Here is a 16,783-nt window from a genome sequence, read left to right as displayed (position 1 = left end):
TTCCTTAACTATCAATAGCAGGTTGCTGGTGTATAGTTGGGCCAGTCACAACACACCTTCCCAGGAAGTCATCCGCATCCATGTCTTTATCATACAGCTCTACCTGGACCTCCTGACCAGCCTGGGGGTTCAGCATCGTCTGGGGAAACACACATATGTCAGGGAAGATCAATAACAACAAAACTACATATAAATAATACTATTACATGTTATTAAGGCAGAAAGCTAGCAAAGGTCCTCCCGGGTGGCACAGTGGTCTAGGGCACTGCATCGCAGCGCTAGCTGTGCCACCAGAGACTCTGGGTTCGGGCCCAGAGACTCTGGGTTCGGTGGGGCGACACACAATTGGCCTAGCATCGTCCGGGTTAGGGAGGGTTTGGCCGGTAGGGATATCCTTGTCTCATCTCGCACCAGCAACTCCTGTGGTGGGCCGGGCGCAGTGCGCGCTAACCAAGGTTGCCAGGTGCACGGTGTTTCCTCCGACACATTGGTGCGGCTGGCTTCGGGTTGGAGGCGCGCTGTGTTAAGAAGTAGTGCGGCTTAGTTGGGTTGTGTTTCTGAGGACGCATGGCTTTCGATCTTCATCTCTCCTGAGCCCGTACGGGAGTTGTAGCAATGAGACAAGATAGTAATTACTAAATATTGGATACCACGAAATTGGGGAGAAAAGGGGGTAAAATGTGTTTCATTTTTTTATTTAAAGGTAGCAAAGGCACTTCTAGATGTCTCAGATATATTCTTACATGAGAGAAGCCCTCCAAATACAGTAATTGTAAAAAAGATCAAAAGTCTGTCCTAACACGCATTGCTTTTACTTTCTTCAGTACAGCACAATCCCTTTTACCGCTCATCTAAATGGGCACACAGTTCAACAGCCGACAGAGATTAATTGAATAAACTACAAGTCCCTCCATACCTCAAACATCTCGTTCCAGGTGGGGTTGAGGTTCTCCTTGATCACACGACTCTTAAACTTGACCACTCCGATGTTGATCTTGACATAGGGGTCACTCTTGCCCTTCTTCAGGCCCCCCATCAGCTTATCCATGGCAACCAGATCCTGGGCCTCCAGTACATGGATTCTCAGCACCCCCTACAGGACAAACAACAGAACTGCAGTGGCACACTATAACCTTTTTGAAGGCATTCTCAAAATACAAACAATATAAGGTCTTGAGATATTTTTTATTCATTTTGAACTTTTGTTCTTGGTAGTATAAATCATTTTTATAGTCCCTTCAGTAAAGCACCCACCTCAGTGCCAAAACTTGGGTGAGGGGTAGTGTGAGGAGGGCGTGTTTCAGGGATGACATCAGGCATGACCTCAGCTTCCTCAGGTACAGACACAGAAGGAAGGCTAGACACTGTAGCTCTGGCAATGTCCTCTGTAACAGATCTGAATATTCATAAAGGAACACACACACACACAGCATGTTGATAGCTGCTTCCCACACTGAAGATTATCAATGCAAAGTCAGTGTACATGCAAAGCTCTGTGGATCTGTTGTTGAATGGAGCTCACCCTGCCGTTGGACCCTGCCAGGGTTGGAGCTCCTCAGTGTCTGCTGTGACTGACAGTTGGGTGATAGGTTCCTCAGTTTCTTCTGGCTCCTCTATCTGTTGGTCAAAAACACATTCCAATGCTTACACCTGCAGTCAATCTTTTTCCCCTGCCATGCAATTCCTATCAAAACCAATTATAACATGTCTTATGAATACATAAATTATTGTTTTTTGTTGTTGGTATTTAGCAGATGCTCTTATCCAGAGCGACTTACAGGAGCAATTAGGGTTAAGTGCCTTGTTCAAGGGCACATCAACAAATATTTCACCAAGTCATTTCAGGGGTTCGAACCAGCGACCTATCGGTTACTGACCCAACGCTCTTAACTGCTAGGTTACCTGCCGCTAGGCTAACTGTTAACACAGAAATAAAATCTTGCATAATTTGGGAATCAGCGTGATTAACTACTGGGTCTATATGTGTCAGAAATGGAGTGATCTGGCAGTTTTCTAAGTCCACACCCTTACAAAAGGAAACTGTCAGCCAAGGCACCCCCCCCCCCCCCCCCCCCCCCAATTCCATGTGGGCAAACGCATGAAGCACTCGAAGTAAAGCTGTTTAAGCACTGCCTTCGCCAAATCCTGATATGTCCAAATAACCAGTGACAAAAACCCAAAGACTGGAACTACTGCTGCTCGTTATCTCACATATACCATTATGGCTAAACTGATTTTTCGGTCTACATGCAGAATCTGCCCACAAGGGATTACGCATACAGAGACACCCATACACTGTATCCCACCTCAGTATCAAAGCTGCGGTCAGGGGTGGTGTGTGGTGGGAGTGTCTCAGGAGGGCTGGGGTCTTCTTTGGGGACCTCAAAGACCACCTCTGCTTCTTCAGGTTCAGAGATAGAGGGTTGGCTGGAGACTGCAACAGATCTGAAAACACACAGAGAGACATATACTTAAGGGTTTTATCATTTGCATACAATTTGCAATACATGTATAACTGCAATTGAACTATTTTAATATTGGGAAGGGACAAAAACTCACTCCTCAGAGGGCACCTCACTGTGTTGCTTCTCCCCAATTGTTGCAGTAACTGGCTGCTCAATGGTCATTTGTTCCTTCTCCTCACTGTAACTCCCACTCATAATAATTTCTGGACCTGAGACAGAGCCTTGTGGTACCCCAACACCCTCAGTCATCTTCGAGTTCAGGATCTGTGAACAAAAACATGGAGAGTGCAGTTAAAGTACATAATGCGGCGCTTTGTATAGGCTGTGCACATTTTGTCCCACACTCCAAAACGTTGATTGTTGGTACATGTTTGTGAATGTGTCTCACCTTAAGCTCAGCCCTCAGTAGAATCTGACTGTCAGGTGAGGCTCCATCCAGACTCAGCCACTGATCCAGGACTAGATCTGGTTCTGACAGCAGCTCTCTGACTGGTACCACCAGAGAACCCATCGCCTGATCCCAAGCACTGGAGAGCTAGAGAAAGATAAATAAAGAGGGAATTACACTGAACATAAACATAAAGGCAACATGTAAAGTGTTGGTTCCATGTTTCAAGAGCTGAAATAAAAAAGCCCCGAAAATGTCCATACGCACAAAAAGCTTACTTCTCTCAAATGATGTGCACAAATTGGTTTATATCCCTGTTGGGAGATTTGTGTGGATGAATTGCATTTAACAGAGACTGTGCAAGATGTTTACAGTGAGTGACATTATGTTTTAATTAAACATTATCCATGTTTAGTGACTCCATCCTGAAGCAGACTGAACTCTCACCTTCACTATGAGAATCTCCTCTCTGGGGTCTCGAACCAGGAAGTAGAAAGCCTCTTCCCATTGGGGGGAGTTGGTACGATCACATACCTTCAGAGAGACAGAGAAGTTGACTTTCACGGCAGATCCTGTTACGAGTCATGCATTTCAGCTCTAAGGATACTGCCTCACCTTGGTTCTATATGTTGTCTCTCCCAGAACAAGCTCAGCTCCAGCCTTTGGCTCCTTCCCACTCTTCTTCAACTAGGAGGACACAGAGACCACACGATACAACAGTCAAAATCAAACACTGATTGTGAGCAACTAGACAAAATAAACCATCAACATCTGTGCATAACCCATATCACAGCTGCAAAACTAGACAACAATGCATAGCCAGAGTTCAAATGTTCAAAGTGGCAGTGTCTGAGGTGAAGTGGTGAAAGGTCAGAGGTGACTCACAGGCAGTGAGTGGGCTCTGTCCATGTAGACGAAAAGCAGAGCAGCAGAGGGAACAGCCTTGTTCTGGTAGGACTGGAGAGACTGTAGCTGCAGCACCTGGAACATGGGGAGAAAATAGTTCATTTGAAACAACATCTTGCAATAATAATGTTGTGCTCTGTTATGGGCGTCAGGTAGCCTAGCGGTTAAGATCGTTGGGCCAGTAACCGAAAGGTCTCTGGTTCAAAGTCACATGGGTTATGGAATGTGAGTCTTTTGCATAAAGAGTTCTAGGAATACGTCATTGTATGATAGGGAGGGAGGAGAGAAATTGTTGAACTAAACGCATAGTGAAAGAAAATGAGATAGAGAAATGAGAGACGAAGAAACTGAAAAAAGGAGGAGTGGAACTGACCTTATTCAGTCTGTCTGGTTGAGATACTGTTGGTACCCACTCCAGTACCAGGTGAAGACGACCTGACTTCACATCATTCAGAGTGTACCACTGGAACACAGAAATATACCCAATAGCCTGTTTACACATGTAGCACAATAAAATAAATGGGGGAAATGAAGCTAAGCTTAGCCTCTCAATCAAAAGCTACATTGAAGCAACATGATGGCCTTGACCTGACATTAGGCCTGCAAGTAATAAAAGGGAGTTTGACCTGACATTAGGCCTGGAAATGTAAAAAAAGGGAGTTTGACCTGACATTAGGCCTGCAAGTAATAAAAGGGAGTTTGACCTGACATTAGGCCTGCAAGCAATAAAAGGGAGTTTGACCTGACATTAGGCCAGCAAGTAATAAAAGGGAGTTTGACCTGACATTAGGCCTGCAAGTAATAAAAGGGAGTTTGACCTGACATTAGGCCTGCAAGCAATAAAAGGGAGTTTGACCTGACATTAGGCCTGCAAGTAATAAAAGGGAGTTTGACCTGACATTAGGCCTGCAAGTAATAAAAGGGAGTTTGACCTGATATTAGGCCTGCAAGTAATAAAAGTAAGAGAACACCCCCCTGAAATGGACAAAAATGAATGGGAAGTCATTGACACTGGACAAATCATATACACGGTGTCCAATACCACTCAATTCGGCGTCGTTTCGTTCAAAGTTGATTGCAAATTCCATATGGCAAATGCCAGGTGTAATACTTTAAAAATCAAACAGGTGGCAAGTGCGCTCCACCGTGGTTTTTCATATTGCAAATGTAACACAAGTCAACATCCAAAAGTAGAAATTCTTTCGATTTTTTTGTCAATTACACATGTGTAAGGACTGTATTAATATAGTTTTGTCCAATTTTATTATCATAATTTAAACAAAACATTTTTTTTTACTTGTGCATAAGGCATATGTTTTGTCCATTTGCAATATGATTTCATAGGAAGTCAAACGTCAAAGTGAAAAGTAACTTTTTTGGGGGCCTAATGGCATAAGAAATGTCCAAATGCAATATGAAAGATTTGAAAATGCCAAATCAGGATGTTATGTCCATTTGCCATGTACCATCATGAATTTGACATGGCCGGGCAGTGATAGTTGTTCCTTTCCATCACTCGTTGTGTTGATTTCACCATGTCCATTTGGTGATGTTTTTTTCACTATTGAATCATATTGAAAATGCACGTGCATTTGCAATATGTTTCAATGGGCATTTACCATCACGAATTTGGCATGCTCAAAAATCCTACAGGAATGCGATATTGACTGGCCCGATGAACTCAGGATGGCTGGGCAGTGATTCTGGTCCCTCTCCATTGCTCGTTAGGGTTGATTTCAGAATGTCACTTTGGTGATGGTACCTCACTGTTTAAACATATTGCAAATGGACAATAGTCACCAGCAAGTCACCGTCCATCAGTCAATTAGATATCATTCTGACACCAAACTGATACAAACTGACACCAAACCCACTTTTTCCAACTCGTTTAGTAGCCAACTATCACATACTTCAGAGCTGGCCCAAAATTCACAACGCCTTCTGTTGAAACCATAATAAAAATGTAAAACACGTAAAACACGTAGTTACTTTCTAGCTGCGTGCCCAGTTCTGATGTTATGTGTAGGCCTAGCTGAGGCGACCCCGAATCCCAAGTTTCAGCTCGATAGGTCATTTGGTGCCCGAGCAAGACCCTAATTGGTGCTGAAAATCCACTTTTTTCCATGCTTTGCTACGGGGTCCTTGAATGAGCTATCGGACAGAAACATTGGGGTCCGTCTATATGGGCCGAGGCGGTCGCAATGCACCTAGTCTTGCGACTCTGGGACATTTCTAAATGTCGTCATTTTCATGATGCAAAAATGAATTAAAGTTATTGCAAATGTACGAAGCTGTTTCTCGGTCCGAGAACCTTCTAGAGCCACGTAACTCACCACGCACTATCGACCTGAGGTCTAGAACAGTTTCAGAACTCTAGGTCTTACGGTTCTTTAATAGTTCGAACAAGGTTAACTAATGCAGGCAGTGTATGTCTCTACGCACCCCAATACGTACTTCCTTCCAAGCTGTGTGTGTTTGTGATTTAGTTTTTCTTTGAAATTTTATGGGAGAAATGACTGATTTACAGTTCATGAGGGTTGCCTAATCACACATATCAAGTTTTGGAAAGATCTGACTTTTTTAACCCTTCGAAACAGGCCCTGTGACACCAATTATGGGACTTCCGGTTGGCAAAGGAAGCTATAAGTAAACACATATCCTCATTGGGTATGCCTTTACAGAATCCTGAGTTTTAAGTGTTTACGTTAAGAACTGGCCGATTTACACAGGGTTGAATGCACTATTTATCACAAACTGCTGGTTGGATATGGAGAAATGACTGACTTACAGTTCATGGGGGTTGCCTAATCACACATATGAAGTTTTGAAAATATCTGACCTTTTTAACCCTTGGAATCAGCACCTGTGACACCATTTTAAGGCACTTCCGATTTACACAGGAAGCTGAAAGTGAACACATATCCTCCTTGGGGTAGGCAATTATAGAATTTAGAGTTTTAAGTCTTTATGTTAAGAACTGACTTATTTACGGAGGGTTTAGTGAGTGTGTGTTATTTCAGAAAATCACAGAAATCTCGCAGAGCTCCGAAGCACACTTTAAAAAGATTTGTATGAACACGCTGCAACTGGATCTGTAACTGTTTAAAAATAAAAAAAACTATTTTTGAACATCACCAATTTGACATTGTACGATTTCTCTTAAATGACGATAGATAAATGGCTGGTTCTTTTTTTTTATTGACACCGGAGGTTCCTTGACGTTGACGTGAAGCGGAAAAATTATTACTCTAATTTCATTTTGGACCTTAAATCCCAGAAAAATGGCCATAACTCAAAAACAGTTGAGGCCTAGACACCATCTTGTTCGGGGCCAATTGCCCATTATGCCAAACCTATGCTCACCAAGTTTCGGCTTCAAAATATTTTCCGTTTAGGAGATAAGGCCACGTTGTGATTCGTGATGTTTTGTACATTTGCAATATGATTGCATTCGCCTCTTGTGGGATTTACCGGGACAGCAGAAAAATGACCACAATGGGATTATTTTTAAAAACGGAAACCGAATGTCCGAGAGAGTTCGTTTGATGACTTCCCGGAAGATCCGGCCCTGCCGCACGGCCCGACGCAAATTTTACAAGGGACCGTACATTTGCAATGTGGTCGGTCTCACTAACAATATGGCGAATGTCAAAATGTTCCCTTAAGGTATGGGAGTGCCCCATCGAAGTCAGGCTAGAAAGAGAAGTAAATATCTCAATACACTGACTCACCTGGTCTGTGTACTGGGAACTGATGACATCACTCAGCCTCATCATAAACCTACAACAAACAAAAAAACAGATGCTTTGGCAACATTTCAAAAAGGAATTGCATTCTTGTGAACATTTTATAGATATATCTTTGATATGTGAAAGTAGAAAAGTAGAACCATGTCTTATATTTCAAACATTTCAACCACCATGAGACCAAAGTGCATGAAAATGTAAGTCTTATTTTGTGTGCGTCCCAAACATCACCCTATTCCCTATTTAGTGCACTACTTTTGACCAGGGCCCATATAACTCATTTACTGACCATTTTGATACCTTCTGGAAACAATGCTTGCATTACAAGGAGGATATAAAGAGGGACTTAGGAAAATTGCAATTGGCTCAGAACAGGGCAGCATGGCTGGCCCTTGGATGAACACAGAGAGCTAACATTAATGTCAATCTCTCCTAGCTCAAAGTGGAGGAGAGATTGACTACATCACTACTTGTATTTGTGAGAGGTATTGACATCAATCAATCAAATGTATTTATAAAGCCCTTTTTACATCATGTCACAAAGTGCTATACAGAAACCCAGCCTAAAACCTCAAACAGCAAGCAATGCAGATGTAGAAGTACAGTGGCTAGGAAAAACTCCTTAGAAAGGCAGGAACCTAGGAAGAAAACTAGAGAGGATCCAGGCTGTGAGGGGTGGTTGAATGCACCGAGCTGTCTCTTTGAACTACTGGCACACAGCTTGGACACCCATGTATACCTCACAAGACATTCCACCAGAGGTCTCTTCACAGTCCCCAAGTCCAGAACAGACTATGGGTGGCGCACAGTACTACATAGAGCCATGACTACATGGAACTCTATTCCACATCAAGTAACTCATGCCAGCAGTAAAATTAGATTTAAAAAACAGATTAAAATATACCTTACGGAACTGTGGGGACTGTGAAGCAACACAAACAGACACATGCATAAAAACACACAATAACATACGCACTATACACACATGTACACATAGATTTTGTGTTATAGATAAGTGGTAGTAGAGTAGAGGCCTGAGGACTCACACTTAATATGTTGTAAAATCTGTTATGAATGTATTGTAATGTTTTTTAAATGTATAACTGCCTTAATTTTGCTGGACCCCAGGAAGAGTAGCTGTTGCCTTGGCAGCAGCTAATGGGGATTCTTAATAAATACAAAATACAACTCTGGTCAAACGTTGTGCACTATACAGGTAATAGGGTGCCCTTTGGGATGTATTCCTTAACTATCAATAGCAGGTTGCTGGTGTATAGTTGGGCCAGTCACAACACACCTTCCCAGGAAGTCATCCGCATCCATGTCTTTATCATACAGCTCTACCTGGACCTCCTGACCAGCCTGGGGGTTCAGCACCGTCTGGGGAAACACACATATGTCAGGGAAGATCAATAACAACAAAACTACATATAAATAATACTATTACATGTTATTAAGGCAGAAAGCTAGCAAAGGTCCTCCCGGGTGGCACAGTGGTCTAGGGCACTGCATCGCAGCGCTAGCTGTGCCACCAGAGACTCTGGGTTCGGGCCCAGAGACTCTGGGTTCGGTGGGGCGACACACAATTGGCCTAGCATCGTCCGGGTTAGGGAGGGTTTGGCCGGTAGGGATATCCTTGTCTCATCTCGCACCAGCAACTCCTGTGGTGGGCCGGGCGCAGTGCGCGCTAACCAAGGTTGCCAGGTGCACGGTGTTTCCTCCGACACATTGGTGCGGCTGGCTTCGGGTTGGAGGCGCGCTGTGTTAAGAAGTAGTGCGGCTTAGTTGGGTTGTGTTTCTGAGGACGCATGGCTTTCGATCTTCATCTCTCCTGAGCCCGTACGGGAGTTGTAGCAATGAGACAAGATAGTAATTACTAAATATTGGATACCACGAAATTGGGGAGAAAAGGGGGTAAAATGTGTTTCATTTTTTTATTTAAAGGTAGCAAAGGCACTTCTAGATGTCTCAGATATATTCTTACATGAGAGAAGCCCTCCAAATACAGTAATTGTAAAAAAGATCAAAAGTCTGTCCTAACACGCATTGCTTTTACTTTCTTCAGTACAGCACAATCCCTTTTACCGCTCATCTAAATGGGCACACAGTTCAACAGCCGACAGAGATTAATTGAATAAACTACAAGTCCCTCCATACCTCAAACATCTCGTTCCAGGTGGGGTTGAGGTTCTCCTTGATCACACGACTCTTAAACTTGACCACTCCGATGTTGATCTTGACATAGGGGTCACTCTTGCCCTTCTTCAGGCCCCCCATCAGCTTATCCATGGCAACCAGATCCTGGGCCTCCAGTACATGGATTCTCAGCACCCCCTACAGGACAAACAACAGAACTGCAGTGGCACACTATAACCTTTTTGAAGGCATTCTCAAAATACAAACAATATAAGGTCTTGAGATATTTTTTATTCATTTTGAACTTTTGTTCTTGGTAGTATAAATCATTTTTATAGTCCCTTCAGTAAAGCACCCACCTCAGTGCCAAAACTTGGGTGAGGGGTAGTGTGAGGAGGGCGTGTTTCAGGGATGACATCAGGCATGACCTCAGCTTCCTCAGGTACAGACACAGAAGGAAGGCTAGACACTGTAGCTCTGGCAATGTCCTCTGTAACAGATCTGAATATTCATAAAGGAACACACACACACACAGCATGTTGATAGCTGCTTCCCACACTGAAGATTATCAATGCAAAGTCAGTGTACATGCAAAGCTCTGTGGATCTGTTGTTGAATGGAGCTCACCCTGCCGTTGGACCCTGCCAGGGTTGGAGCTCCTCAGTGTCTGCTGTGACTGACAGTTGGGTGATAGGTTCCTCAGTTTCTTCTGGCTCCTCTATCTGTTGGTCAAAAACACATTCCAATGCTTACACCTGCAGTCAATCTTTTTCCCCTGCCATGCAATTCCTATCAAAACCAATTATAACATGTCTTATGAATACATAAATTATTGTTTTTTGTTGTTGGTATTTAGCAGATGCTCTTATCCAGAGCGACTTACAGGAGCAATTAGGGTTAAGTGCCTTGTTCAAGGGCACATCAACAAATATTTCACCAAGTCATTTCAGGGGTTCGAACCAGCGACCTATCGGTTACTGACCCAACGCTCTTAACTGCTAGGTTACCTGCCGCTAGGCTAACTGTTAACACAGAAATAAAATCTTGCATAATTTGGTAATCAGCGTGATTAACTACTGGGTCTATATGTGTCAGAAATGGAGTGATCTGGCAGTTTTCTAAGTCCACACCCTTACAAAAGGAAACTGTCAGCCAAGGCACCCCCCCCCCCCCCCCAATTCCATGTGGGCAAACGCATGAAGCACTCGAAGTAAAGCTGTTTAAGCACTGCCTTCGCCAAATCCTGATATGTCCAAATAACCAGTGACAAAAACCCAAAGACTGGAACTACTGCTGCTCGTTATCTCACATATACCATTATGGCTAAACTGATTTTTCGGTCTACATGCAGAATCTGCCCACAAGGGATTACGCATACAGAGACACCCATACACTGTATCCCACCTCAGTATCAAAGCTGCGGTCAGGGGTGGTGTGTGGTGGGAGTGTCTCAGGAGGGCTGGGGTCTTCTTTGGGGACCTCAAAGACCACCTCTGCTTCTTCAGGTTCAGAGATAGAGGGTTGGCTGGAGACTGCAACAGATCTGAAAACACACAGAGAGACATATACTTAAGGGTTTTATCATTTGCATACAATTTGCAATACATGTATAACTGCAATTGAACTATTTTAATATTGGGAAGGGACAAAAACTCACTCCTCAGAGGGCACCTCACTGTGTTGCTTCTCCCCAATTGTTGCAGTAACTGGCTGCTCAATGGTCATTTGTTCCTTCTCCTCACTGTAACTCCCACTCATAATAATTTCTGGACCTGAGACAGAGCCTTGTGGTACCCCAACACCCTCAGTCATCTTCGAGTTCAGGATCTGTGAACAAAAACATGGAGAGTGCAGTTAAAGTACATAATGCGGCGCTTTGTATAGGCTGTGCACATTTTGTCCCACACTCCAAAACGTTGATTGTTGGTACATGTTTGTGAATGTGTCTCACCTTAAGCTCAGCCCTCAGTAGAATCTGACTGTCAGGTGAGGCTCCATCCAGACTCAGCCACTGATCCAGGACTAGATCTGGTTCTGACAGCAGCTCTCTGACTGGTACCACCAGAGAACCCATCGCCTGATCCCAAGCACTGGAGAGCTAGAGAAAGATAAATAAAGAGGGAATTACACTGAACATAAACATAAAGGCAACATGTAAAGTGTTGGTTCCATGTTTCAAGAGCTGAAATAAAAAAGCCCCGAAAATGTCCATACGCACAAAAAGCTTACTTCTCTCAAATGATGTGCACAAATTGGTTTATATCCCTGTTGGGAGATTTGTGTGGATGAATTGCATTTAACAGAGACTGTGCAAGATGTTTACAGTGAGTGACATTATGTTTTAATTAAACATTATCCATGTTTAGTGACTCCATCCTGAAGCAGACTGAACTCTCACCTTCACTATGAGAATCTCCTCTCTGGGGTCTCGAACCAGGAAGTAGAAAGCCTCTTCCCATTGGGGGGAGTTGGTACGATCACATACCTTCAGAGAGACAGAGAAGTTGACTTTCACGGCAGATCCTGTTACGAGTCATGCATTTCAGCTCTAAGGATACTGCCTCACCTTGGTTCTATATGTTGTCTCTCCCAGAACAAGCTCAGCTCCAGCCTTTGGCTCCTTCCCACTCTTCTTCAACTAGGAGGACACAGAGACCACACGATACAACAGTCAAAATCAAACACTGATTGTGAGCAACTAGACAAAATAAACCATCAACATCTGTGCATAACCCATATCACAGCTGCAAAACTAGACAACAATGCATAGCCAGAGTTCAAATGTTCAAAGTGGCAGTGTCTGAGGTGAAGTGGTGAAAGGTCAGAGGTGACTCACAGGCAGTGAGTGGGCTCTGTCCATGTAGACGAAAAGCAGAGCAGCAGAGGGAACAGCCTTGTTCTGGTAGGACTGGAGAGACTGTAGCTGCAGCACCTGGAACATGGGGAGAAAATAGTTCATTTGAAACAACATCTTGCAATAATAATGTTGTGCTCTGTTATGGGCGTCAGGTAGCCTAGCGGTTAAGATCGTTGGGCCAGTAACCGAAAGGTCTCTGGTTCAAAGTCACATGGGTTATGGAATGTGAGTCTTTTGCATAAAGAGTTCTAGGAATACGTCATTGTATGATAGGGAGGGAGGAGAGAAATTGTTGAACTAAACGCATAGTGAAAGAAAATGAGATAGAGAAATGAGAGACGAAGAAACTGAAAAAAGGAGGAGTGGAACTGACCTTATTCAGTCTGTCTGGTTGAGATACTGTTGGTACCCACTCCAGTACCAGGTGAAGACGACCTGACTTCACATCATTCAGAGTGTACCACTGGAACACAGAAATATACCCAATAGCCTGTTTACACATGTAGCACAATAAAATAAATGGGGGAAATGAAGCTAAGCTTAGCCTCTCAATCAAAAGCTACATTGAAGCAACATGATGGTCTTGACCTGACATTAGGCCTGCAAGTAATAAAAGGGAGTTTGACCTGACATTAGGCCTGGAAATGTAAAAAAAGGGAGTTTGACCTGACATTAGGCCTGCAAGTAATAAAAGGGAGTTTGACCTGACATTAGGCCTGCAAGTAATAAAAGGGAGTTTGACCTGACATTAGGCCTGCAAGTAATAAAAGGGAGTTTGACCTGACATTAGGCCTGCAAGCAATAAAAGGGAGTTTGACCTGACATTAGGCCTGCAAGCAATAAAAGGGAGTTTGACCTGACATTAGGCCTGCAAGTAATAAAAGGGAGTTTGACCTGACATTAGGCCTGCAAGCAATAAAAGGGAGTTTGACCTGACATTAGGCCTGCAAGTAATAAAAGGGAGTTTGACCTGACATTAGGCCTGCAAGCAATAAAAGGGAGTTTGACCTGACATTAGGCCTGCAAGTAATAAAAGGGAGTTTGACCTGACATTAGGCCTGCAAGTAATAAAAGGGAGTTTGACCTGATATTAGGCCTGCAAGTAATAAAAGTAAGAGAACACCCCCCTGAAATGGACAAAAATGAATGGGAAGTCATTGACACTGGACAAATCATATACACGGTGTCCAATACCACTCAATTCGGCGTCGTTTCGTTCAAAGTTGATTGCAAATTCCATATGGCAAATGCCAGGTGTAACACTTTAAAAATCCAACAGGTGGCGAGTGCGCTCCACCGTGGTTTTTCATATTGCAAATGTAACACAAGTCAACATCCAAAAGTAAAATTTTGAAAAAGTGAAAAAAATTCAAAAACTTATCACCCCCTTAAAAAAGTGCTTTCTGGACCGTTTTTAGAAATTCTTTCGATTTTTTTGTCAATTACACATGTGTAAGGACTGTATGAATATAGTTTTGTCCAATTTTATTATCATAATTTAAACAAAACATTTTTTTTTACTTGTGCATAAGGCATATGTTTTGTCCATTTGCAATATGATTTCATAGGAAGTCAAACGTCAAAGTGAAAAGTAACTTTTTTGGGGGCTTAATGGCATAAGAAATGTCCAAATGCAATATGAAAGATTTGAAAATGCCAAATCAGGATGTTATGTCCATTTGCCATGTACCATCATGAATTTGACATGCTCAAAAATCCTGCAGAAATGCAAAATTGACTGGCCTGATGAACACAGGATGGCCGGGCAGTGATAGTTGTTCCTTTCCATCACTCGTTGTGTTGATTTCACCATGTCCATTTGGTGATGTTTTTTTCACTATTGAATCATATTGAAAATGCACGTGCATTTGCAATATGTTTCAATGGGCATTTACCATCACGAATTTGGCATGCTCAAAAATCCTACAGGAATGCGATATTGACTGGCCCGATGAACTCAGGATGGCTGGGCAGTGATTCTGGTCCCTCTCCATTGCTCGTTAGGGTTGATTTCAGAATGTCACTTTGGTGATGGTACCTCACTGTTTAAACATATTGCAAATGGACAATAGTCACCAGCAAGTCACCGTCCATCAGTCAATTAGATATCATTCTGACACCAAACTGATACAAACTGACACCAAACCCACTTTTTCCAACTCGTTTAGTAGCCAACTATCACATACTTCAGAGCTGGCCCAAAATTCACAACGCCTTCTGTTGAAACCATAATAAAAATGTAAAACACGTAAAACACGTAGTTACTTTCTAGCTGCGGGCCCAGTTCTGATGTTATGTGTAGGCCTAGCTGAGGCGACCCCGAATCCCAAGTTTCAGCTCGATAGGTCATTTGGTGCCCGAGCAAGACCCTAATTGGTGCTGAAAATCCACTTTTTTCCATGCTTTGCTACGGGGTCCTTGAATGAGCTATCGGACAGAAACATTGGGGTCCGTCTATATGGGCCGAGGCGGTCGCAATGCACCTAGTCTTGCGACTCTGGGACATTTCTAAATGTCGTCATTTTCATGATGCAAAAATGAATTAAAGTTATTGCAAATGTATGAAGCTGTTTCTCGGTCCGAGAACCTTCTAGAGCCACGTAACTCACCACGCACTATCGACCTGAGGTCTAGAACAGGTTTCTAAAGTTTCAGAACTCTAGGTCTTACGGTTCTTTAATAGTTCGAACAAGGTTAACTAATGCAGGCAGTGTATGTCTCTACGCACCCCAATACGTACTTCCTTCCAAGCTGTGTGTGTTTGTGATTTAGTTTTTCTTTGAAATTTTATGGGAGAAATGACTGATTTACAGTTCATGAGGGTTGCCTAATCACACATATCAAGTTTTGGAAAGATCTGACTTTTTTAACCCTTCGAAACAGGCCCTGTGACACCAATTATGGGACTTCCGGTTGGCACAGGAAGCTATAAGTAAACACATATCCTCATTGGGTATGCCTTTACAGAATCCTGAGTTTTAAGTGTTTACGTTAAGAACTGGCCGATTTACACAGGGTTGAATGCACTATTTATCACAAACTGCTGGTTGGATATGGAGAAATGACTGACTTACAGTTCATGGGGGTTGCCTAATCACACATGAAGTTTTGAAAATATCTGACCTTTTTAACCCTTGGAATCAGCACCTGTGACACCATTTTAAGGCACTTCCGATTTACACAGGAAGCTGAAAGTGAACACATATCCTCCTTGGGGTAGGCAATTATAGAATTTAGAGTTTTAAGTCTTTATGTTAAGAACTGACTTATTTACGGAGGGTTTAGTGAGTGTGTGTTATTTCAGAAAATCACAGAAATCTCGCAGAGCTCCGAAGCACACTTTAAAAAGATTTGTATGAACACGCTGCAACTGGATCTGTAACTGTTTAAAAATAAAAAAAACTATTTTTGAACATCACCAATTTGACATTGTACGATTTCTCTTAAATGACGATAGATAAATGGCTGGTTCTTTTTTTTTATTGACACCGGAGGTTCCTTGACGTTGACGTGAAGCGGAAAAATTATTACTCTAATTTCATTTTGGACCTTAAATCCCAGAAAAATGGCCATAACTCAAAAACAGTTGAGGCCTAGACACCATCTTGTTCGGGGCCAATTGCCCATTATGCCAAACCTATGCTCACCAAGTTTCGGCTTCAAAATATTTTCCGTTTAGGAGATAAGGCCACGTTGTGATTCGTGATGTTTTGTACATTTGCAATATGATTGCATTCGCCTCTTGTGGGATTTACCGGGACAGCAGAAAAATGACCACAATGGGATTATTTTTAAAAACGGAAACCGAATCTCCGAGAGAGTTCGTTTGATGACTTCCCGGAAGATCCGGCCCTGCCGCACGGCCCGACGCAAATTTTACAAACGTTTTCGGACGTCTAGTAAGGGACCGTACATTTGCAATGTGGTCGGTCTCACTAACAATATGGCGAATGTCAAAATGTTCCCTTAAGGTATGGGAGTGCCCCATCGAAGTCAGGCTAGAAAGAGAAGTAAATATCTCAATACACTGACTCACCTGGTCTGTGTACTGGGAACTGATGACATCACTCAGCCTCATCATAAACCTACAACAAACAAAAAAACAGATGCTTTGGCAACATTTCAAAAAGGAATTGCATTCTTGTGAACATTTTATAGATATATCTTTGATATGTGAAAGTAGAAAAGTAGAACCATGTCTTATATTTCAAACATTTCAACCACCATGAGACCAAAGTGCATGAAAATGTAAGTCTTATTTTGTGTGCGTCCCAAACATCACCCT

General features: G+C 42.8%; 1 protein-coding gene across 3 annotated transcripts in view; it reads right to left on the bottom strand.

Annotated features, from left to right (window-relative positions):
• LOC109891583 (uncharacterized) overlaps nucleotides 1–16,783 on the bottom strand; it is an 84,676-nt gene that overhangs the window by 21,716 nt on the left and 46,177 nt on the right. For 2 of the 3 annotated variants that reach the window (XM_031825261.1, XM_031825262.1), the window contains exons 42-65: nucleotides 16,535–16,583; nucleotides 12,872–12,961; nucleotides 12,478–12,573; nucleotides 12,208–12,279; nucleotides 12,040–12,126; nucleotides 11,593–11,739; nucleotides 11,299–11,468; nucleotides 11,046–11,184; nucleotides 10,269–10,363; nucleotides 10,001–10,142; nucleotides 9,663–9,839; nucleotides 8,803–8,885; nucleotides 7,491–7,539; nucleotides 4,133–4,222; nucleotides 3,739–3,834; nucleotides 3,469–3,540; nucleotides 3,301–3,387; nucleotides 2,854–3,000; nucleotides 2,560–2,729; nucleotides 2,307–2,445; nucleotides 1,523–1,617; nucleotides 1,255–1,396; nucleotides 917–1,093; nucleotides 57–139 (exon numbers count right to left, since the gene is read on the bottom strand). In XM_031825261.1, the coding sequence (XP_031681121.1) occupies nucleotides 57–139; nucleotides 917–1,093; nucleotides 1,255–1,396; nucleotides 1,523–1,617; nucleotides 2,307–2,445; nucleotides 2,560–2,729; nucleotides 2,854–3,000; nucleotides 3,301–3,387; nucleotides 3,469–3,540; nucleotides 3,739–3,834; nucleotides 4,133–4,222; nucleotides 7,491–7,539; nucleotides 8,803–8,885; nucleotides 9,663–9,839; nucleotides 10,001–10,142; nucleotides 10,269–10,363; nucleotides 11,046–11,184; nucleotides 11,299–11,468; nucleotides 11,593–11,739; nucleotides 12,040–12,126; nucleotides 12,208–12,279; nucleotides 12,478–12,573; nucleotides 12,872–12,961; nucleotides 16,535–16,583 (2,694 nt within the window). The remainder of the gene's footprint in view (nucleotides 1–56; nucleotides 140–916; nucleotides 1,094–1,254; nucleotides 1,397–1,522; nucleotides 1,618–2,306; nucleotides 2,446–2,559; nucleotides 2,730–2,853; nucleotides 3,001–3,300; nucleotides 3,388–3,468; nucleotides 3,541–3,738; nucleotides 3,835–4,132; nucleotides 4,223–7,490; nucleotides 7,540–8,802; nucleotides 8,886–9,662; nucleotides 9,840–10,000; nucleotides 10,143–10,268; nucleotides 10,364–11,045; nucleotides 11,185–11,298; nucleotides 11,469–11,592; nucleotides 11,740–12,039; nucleotides 12,127–12,207; nucleotides 12,280–12,477; nucleotides 12,574–12,871; nucleotides 12,962–16,534; nucleotides 16,584–16,783) is intronic. The other variant, XM_031825263.1, reaches the window with a different exon arrangement.

Source organism: Oncorhynchus kisutch, linkage group LG5, assembly GCF_002021735.2.
Source record: "Oncorhynchus kisutch isolate 150728-3 linkage group LG5, Okis_V2, whole genome shotgun sequence".
In the NCBI taxonomy this organism is placed as follows: domain Eukaryota; kingdom Metazoa; phylum Chordata; class Actinopteri; order Salmoniformes; family Salmonidae; genus Oncorhynchus; species Oncorhynchus kisutch.
This window is presented reverse-complemented; position numbering and strand designations above follow the sequence as displayed.